This window comes from Scylla paramamosain, unplaced genomic scaffold (genome assembly GCF_035594125.1).
Source record: "Scylla paramamosain isolate STU-SP2022 unplaced genomic scaffold, ASM3559412v1 Contig119, whole genome shotgun sequence".
NCBI classification, from domain to species: Eukaryota; Metazoa; Arthropoda; class Malacostraca; order Decapoda; family Portunidae; genus Scylla; species Scylla paramamosain.
Window position 1 is genome coordinate 55,001 of NW_026973784.1, and position 7,500 is coordinate 62,500.

Genomic DNA, 7,500 nt, shown 5'->3' on the forward strand with positions numbered 1-7,500 from the left:
CAAATTGATGGGAGTTAGAGGAGGAGGAGGAGGAGGAGGAGGAAGAGGAGGAGGAGGAGTAAAAGTAGTAGTAGTAGTAGTAGTAGTAGTAGTAGTAGTAGTAGTAGTAGTAGTAGTAGTAGCAGAAGTAGTATAAGTAGTATAAGTAGTAGTAGTAGTAGTGGTAGTAGTAGTAGTAGTAGTAGTAGTAGTAGTAGTAGTAGTAGTAGTAGTAGTAGTAGTAATAGTAGTACTAATAGCAGAAGAACAAGAATAAAGAAACAAACAAACAAACAAAAATAAACAAATAAAAAAGAAGGCAAGAAATAAATAAAAAAATCAATGAAATGAACAAATAAATTTAGAAACACATCAATGAGGAGACAATGGAACAAACAAACAAACAAGCAAACAAACAAACAAACAAACACACAAATGTAAACAGAAATAAATAAACAAAGCAACAAATAAAGCAGGAAAAAAAGGAACAAGGAAAGAGAGAAAAGCAAAATGAAAGAGAGGAACAAATAAACAAAGAGAAAAAATTAATGAGCCAAGAATCAAAGAGGAAAGCATTCAAACAAACAAACAAACAAACAAACAAACAAGTGGGTACTTATAGAAAACACGAATGATCAAATAAAGAAACCGACTACCTTTCTTTTTTTTCCAACATTCTATTACACACACACACACACACACACACACACACACACACACACACACACACACACACACACACACACACACACACACACACACACACACACACACATACACACACCGTATAAGTAATTCCTTTAAGTGTTTTAAGTAATCCATCACATGGTGGAATATTTTGTTAGGTCAGTTAGAGTGAGGTCAGGCTAGGTGGGGTACATTAGATTAGGTTGAGTTGGGTTAGCTTAGGTAGATTAGGAGAGGATGAGTTAGGCTAGGTTAGGATAGGTTAGGTTAGAATAGGTTAGGTTAGGCTGAGTTAGGTTAGGATAGGTTAGGTTAGGTCAGGTTAGGTTAGGTTAGGATAGGCTAGGATAGGTTAGGTAAGGTTAGGCTGAGTTAGGTCAGGTTAGGCTTATGATCAAAGGCAACGAAAGCACATACATATATATCTTCCTAATACTTTTTTTTTCCTTTTATTTATTAATTTATTTATGTATGCATGTATTTATTTTATAATATTTTTTTTTCTATGGTCAGTGAGGTGAGGTTCAGTGGGTATGTTACGTTAGGTTAGGTGTGTTAGGCTTGTTACCAATACTTTTATTTATTTATTTTTTTGTAAGTAATTGTTTGAGTGTTCCTTCTTTCCTTTCTTATTTATTCTTTATTTTATTTATTTATTTATTATTTTTTGTAAAGTGTGTTAGGATGTGTGAGGTTAGGTAAGATTAGGTGCGCTAAGTTAGGTTAGGAAACTTTATGAAACTATATCTTCCTCATACATTCTTCTTTGTTCCTTTAGGTTAGGTAAGATTGTGTGTCAGGTTATGTGACGCTAGGTTAGGTTAGGAAGGTTATGTGAGGTGTTAAATATTTAAGTAATCACCCAGGTGTTAAGGTTGTTGTTGTGTGTATGTTAGGTTAACTGGGTCAGGTTAGACATGTTAGGTTACGTAGGGTAGGTCAGGTTAGGTTAGGCTAGGATTGTAGGGAGGCTTCTTTTTGTTTATAAGTAATCATCCCACTTGTAAGGTTAAGTTGGGTCAGGTCAGGTTGGGTTAGGTTAGGAAGGTTTCAGTGTACAAGTAATGCTTCTATTTGTATGTAACTCAAAAATAGATAAATAAATAAATACTATTACGTATTGTTATTATTGTTTTAAAAGCATGAGTAGTAGTAGTAGTGGTGGTAGTAGTAGTAGTAGTAGTAGTAGTAGTAGTAGTAGTAGTAGTAGCAGTAGTAATAGTAGTAGTAAGAGTAGTAGTAGTAGTAGTAGTAGTAGTAGTAGTAGTAGTAGTAGTAGTAGTAGCTATAGATAAGAAAACAAGTAAAAAAAAACAGGAATAATAATAATAATAATAATAATAATAATAATAATAATAATAATAATAATGATGATGATGATGATGATGATGATGATGATGATGATGGTGATGATGATAATAATAAGAAAAAGAAAATATAACAATAATAATAAGAATAATAATAATAATAAGAAGAAGAAGAAGAAGAAAAAAAAAAAGAGGCGGAGGAGGAGGAGGAGGAAAAGAAAAAAAAAGAAAAATAAGAAGAGGAGAAAGAGGAGGAGGAGGAGGAGGAGGAGGAAAAGGAGGAAGAAGAGGAGGAGGAATCAGAGGAGGAAAAGGAAGCAAATGAGGAGGAGGAGGAGGAGGAGGAGGAGAATGAAGAAAAAGAAAAAAAGAAAACAGGAGGAGGAGGGAGAGAAGAATAAGAAGAAAAATAGGAGGAGGAGGAGGAGAAGAAGAAAAAGAAAGAATAGAAGGAGGAGGAGGAAAAGTAGAGAAAGAAGAAGAAGAAGAAGAAGAAGAAGAAGAAGAAGAAGAAGAAGAAGAAGAAGAAGAAGAAGAAAAAGAAGAAGGAAAAAAATTAGTAGTATTTCAAGGGGGAAGAGAAGGAAAATATTATTATTATTATTATTAGTAGTAGTAGTAGTAGTAGTAGTGCATTCCTGCCCCAGTAGTAGTAGTAATAGTAGCAATTTTCAATCGGTAGTTGGAGCAGGATGAGGATAAAATAATAGAAGTAGCAGAAAAGAAAGAAGAAAACATCAATAACAGAGGAGGCAGTAGAGGAGGAGGCAGTGGACACCTGCCGAAACGATAATTACTCCCAGTGAGGTGTGCAGCACTGTTCAGGGGGTGCTGTGAACTTATCATTAAACCCAGCTGTGACCTCACTGAACGTTTCCCTTTGTGTCTCACAACACAAGGGGGCAGTCACAGCCTGCCCTCTAAAGACAACTCTCTTCCTCCACACAAAACTACAAGCACCTAATAACACACACACCCTTCACTCAAAAATTTTAAAATCATGGCGACTCCTACACCAGCCTCGGAGTCCCCATCTGGGGAGGGGACCATGAATGTCCCCAGGTCGGACTGCCTTTCCGTCGACGACCCTAAGTGTCTTGACACCCCCCTCAACTTTTTCTTCATTAACTTCTGCAACATTCGCGGTCTAAGATCTAATTTTCAATCTGTAGAACACCACCTCTCCTCTTCTAAACCTCATCTTCTTTTCCTCACTGAAACTCAGGTGTCTGAGGCAACTGACAGTAGCCCCTTTTCTGTTCCCTCCTACTTTCTCTATCCTCATTTTCGATCCAAAGCTGGATGCTGCGTTTATGTGCGCAATGACTTAACCTGCTCTCGTGCCCACGCTCTTGAATCTTCCGAGTTTTCCACCATCTGGCTACGACTACAGAGTCATTCTCATACTAAATTTATCTGTGCTGTATACCTCTCTCCTAACTCCTCTGACTATAAGAAATTCTTTGACTACTTAACTTCCAAAGTGGAGCACATTCTGACCCTCTTCCCTTTTGCAGAGATCTCCATTCTTGGAGACTTCAATGTTCACCACCAGCTTTGGCTTTCCTCTCCCTTCACTGACCATCCTGGTGAACTAGCCTACAACTTTGCTATCCTCCATGACCTAGAGCAATTGGTGCAACACCCTACTCGTATTCCTGACCGTCTTGGAGATACGCCCAACATTCTTGACCTTTTCCTGACCTCTAATCCTTCTGCTTATGCTGTCACCCTTTCTTCTCCGTTGGGCTCCTCCGATCACAATCTCATATCTTTATCTTGTCCTATCACTCCAATCCCTCCTCAGGATCCCCCTAAGCGAAGGTGCCTCTGGCGTTTTGCCTCCGCTAGTTGGGGGGACCTGAGGAGGTATTTTGCTGATTTTCCTTGGAATGACTACTGCTTCCGTGTCAGAGACCCGTCTTTGTGTGCTGAGCGCATAACAGAGGTGATAGTGTCTGGCATGGAGGCGTACATTCCTCACTCTTTTTCTCGTCCTAAACCTTCTAAACCTTGGTTTAACACAGCTTGTTCTCGTGCTATACATGATAGAGAGGTGGCCCACAAAAGGTACTTAAGCCTTCCATCACCAGAATCTCATGCACTTTATATTTCTGCCCGGAACCATGCCAAGTCTGTTCTCCAACTAGCCAAAAACTCCTTCATTAACAGAAAATGTCAAAACCTTTCAAGATCTAACTCCCCTCGTGATTTCTGGCATCTAGCCAAAAATATCTCCAATAACTTTGCTTCTTCATCTTTCCCTCCTCTATTTCAACCAGATGGCACCACTGCTATCACATCTATTTCTAAAGCTGAACTCTTTGCTCAAACCTTTGCTAAAAACTCTACCTTGGACGATTCCGGGCTTGTTCCTCCCTCTCCTCCACCCTCTGACTACTTCATGCCATCTATTAAAATTCTTCGCAATGCTGTTTTCCATGCCCTCGCTGGCCTAAACCCTCGGAAGGCTTATGGACCTGATGGGGTCCCTCCTATTGTTCTCCGAAACTGTGCCTCCGTGCTTGCACCTTGCCTAGTCAAACTCTTTCAGCTCTGTCTGTCAACATCTACCTTTCCTTCTTGCTGGAAGTTTGCCTACATTCAACCTGTTCCTAAAAAGGGTGACCGTTCTAATCCCTCAAACTACCGTCCTATTGCTTTAATTTCCTGCCTATCTAAAGTTTTTGAATCTATCCTCAACAGGAAGATTCTTAAACATCTATCACTTCACAACCTTCTATCTGATCGCCAGTATGGGTTCCGTCAAGGCCGCTCTACTGGTGATCTTCTGGCTTTCCTTACTGAGTCTTGGTCATCCTCTTTTAGAGATTTTGGTGAAACTTTTGCTGTTGCCTTGGACATATCAAAAGCTTTTGATAGAGTCTGGCACAAAGCTTTGATTTCCAAACTACCCTCCTACGGTTTCTATCCTTCTCTCTGTAACTTCATCTCAAGTTTCCTTTCTGACCGTTCTATTGCTGCTGTGGTAGACGGTCACTGTTCTTCTCCTAAATCTATTAACAGTGGTGTTCCTCAGGGTTCTGTCCTGTCACCCACTCTCTTCTTATTATTCATTAATGATCTTCTAAACCAAACTTCTTGTCCTATCCACTCCTACGCTGATGATACCACCCTGCACTTTTCCACGTCTTTTCATAGACGTCCAACCCTTCAGGAGGTAAACATATCACGCAGGGAAGCCACAGAACGCCTGACTTCTGATCTTTCTAAAATTTCTGATTGGGGCAGAGCAAACTTGGTATTGTTCAATGCCTCAAAAACTCAATTCCTCCATCTATCAACTCGACACAACCTTCCAGACAACTATCCCCTCTTCTTCAATGACACTCAACTGTCCCCCTCTTCTACACTGAACATCCTCGGTCTGTCCTTTACTTATAATCTGAACTGGAAACTTCACATCTCATCTCTGGCTAAAACAGCTTCTATGAAGTTAGGTGTTCTGAGACGTCTCCGCCAGTTTTTCTCACCCCCCCAGCTGCTAACTCTGTACAAGGGCCTTATCCGTCCATGTATGGAGTATGCTTCACATGTCTGGGGGGTTCCACTCATACTGCTCTTCTAGACAGGGTGGAATCAAAAGCTTTTCGTCTCATCAACTCCTCTCCTCTAGCTGACTGTCTTCAGCCTCTCTCTCACCGCCACAATGTTGCATATCTAGCTGTCTTCTACCGCTATTTTCATGCTAACTGCTCTTCTGATCTTGCTAACTGCATGCCTCCCCTCCTTCCGCGGCCTCACTGCACAAGACTTTCTTCTTTCTCTCACCCCTATTCTGTCCACCTCTCTAACGCAAGAGTTAACCAGTATTCTCAATCATTCATCCCTTTCTCTGGTAAACTCTGGAACTCCCTGCCTGCTTCTGTATTTCCACCTTCCTATGACTTGAATTCCTTCAAGAGGGAGGTTTCAAGACACTTATCCACCAATTTTTGACCACTGCTTTGACCCTTTTATGGGACTGGCATTTCAGTGGGCATTTTTTTTTTATTAGATTTTTGTTGCCCTTGGCCAGTGTCACTCCTACATAAAAAAAAAAAAAAATTCTCTCTCTCTTAGTGGATGCCAGCAACTTCCTGATCTATCTGTGTGTCTGTGCGTATGTCTGTGTGTCTGTCTGTCTTTCTATTTATACATTTATTTGTCTTTCTCTCTATTTTATCTATTCATTTGTTTCTCTCTCTTTGTCTGTCTGTCTGTGTGTCTGTCTGTCTGTGTGTGTGTGTCTGTATGCATGCACACAAATATGAATATATGTATATCCACCCATCTATCTATACATGTTTTTAATTAAGTGTGTGTGTAGGTGTGCATGTATGTATGTATGTATGTATGTATGTATGTATGTATGTATGTATGTATGTGTGTGTGTGTGTGTATGCATGTGTGTGCCTAGCTGTCCGTGTATCTATCTCTCTGTCTGTCTCCACCTATCCATCTCTCTGTCTGCCGCTGTTGACAGATACTGGAGCATCAGGTTCCCCGGCAGCAGCATGAAGGCAGATGTGTGGCGGCGCTGCCTTCACAAGCTGGCCAATGCCGGCGTCACGGTGGATGGTGATGTTGGTGGTGGTATTGTAGCACCGGACACCAGCCCCATCACGGAGGAGGAGCACAGGGAGCTGCGCACCCTTGCCAGCACCACGATGTTAGGTGCCTTCACCAGGTGTGTATGTGTGTGTGTGTGTGTGTGTGTGTGTGTGTGTGTGTGTGTGTGTGTGTGTGTGTGTGTGTGTGTGTGTGTGTGTGTGTGTGTGTGTGTGTGTGTGTGTGTATGTGTGTGTGTGTGAGAGAGAGACTTTTATATATTTTTCGAAAGTTTTTTTTATTTATTTTTTTTCCGGAGGTTTTTTATTTTTTTATTTATTTTTCATATTTTTTCTTTTTATTTATTTACTGATTTATTTTATTTTTTGAGAGAGAGAGAGAGAGAGAGAGAGAGAGAGAGAGAGAGAGAGAGAGAGAGAGAGAGAGAGAGAGAGAGAGAGAGAGAGAGAGAGAGAGAGAGAGAGAGAGAGAGAGGGTTTTTATTTTTATTTATATTTATTTTTCTTATTTATTTTATTTAATTAATTATTTTTTGAGAATTTTTTATTTATTTATTTTATTTTATTTATTGTTTATAGTGTGTGTGTGTGTGTGTGTGTGTGTGTGTGTGTGTGTGTGTGTGAGAGAGAGAGAGAGAGAGAGAGAGAGAGAGAGAGAGAGAGAGAGAGAGAGAGAGAGAGAGAGAGAGAGAGAGAGAGAGAGAGAGAGAGAGAGAGAGAGAGAGAGACTTTTATTTATTTTTCGAGTTATTTTTTTTTATATTTTTTCCGGAGTTTTTTTTTTATTTATTTTATTTCTCTTTTATTTCCTGTTATTTATTTACTGACTTATTTATTTATTTATTTTATTTTATTATTTTTTTTTGAGAGAGAGAGTTTTTGTTTTTTTATTTTTATTTTTCTTATTTATTTTATTTAATTAATTTTTTTTTTGAGAATTTTTATTTATTTATTTA

The 7,500-nt window shown here is 39.4% G+C and overlaps 1 protein-coding gene and 1 long non-coding RNA gene across 2 annotated transcripts in view; one reads left to right on the forward strand and one right to left on the reverse strand.

Annotated features, from left to right (window-relative positions):
* Window positions 1-7,500, reverse strand: part of LOC135099335 (uncharacterized) — a 72,978-nt gene that overhangs the window by 50,936 nt on the left and 14,542 nt on the right. The gene's annotated exons all lie outside the window — the stretch shown is intronic.
* Window positions 1-7,500, forward strand: part of LOC135099334 (uncharacterized) — a 40,319-nt gene that overhangs the window by 29,497 nt on the left and 3,322 nt on the right. The window contains exon 8 of the mRNA XM_064001708.1: window positions 6,460-6,663. Coding sequence (XP_063857778.1) covers window positions 6,460-6,663 — 204 coding nt within the window. The remainder of the gene's footprint in view (window positions 1-6,459; window positions 6,664-7,500) is intronic.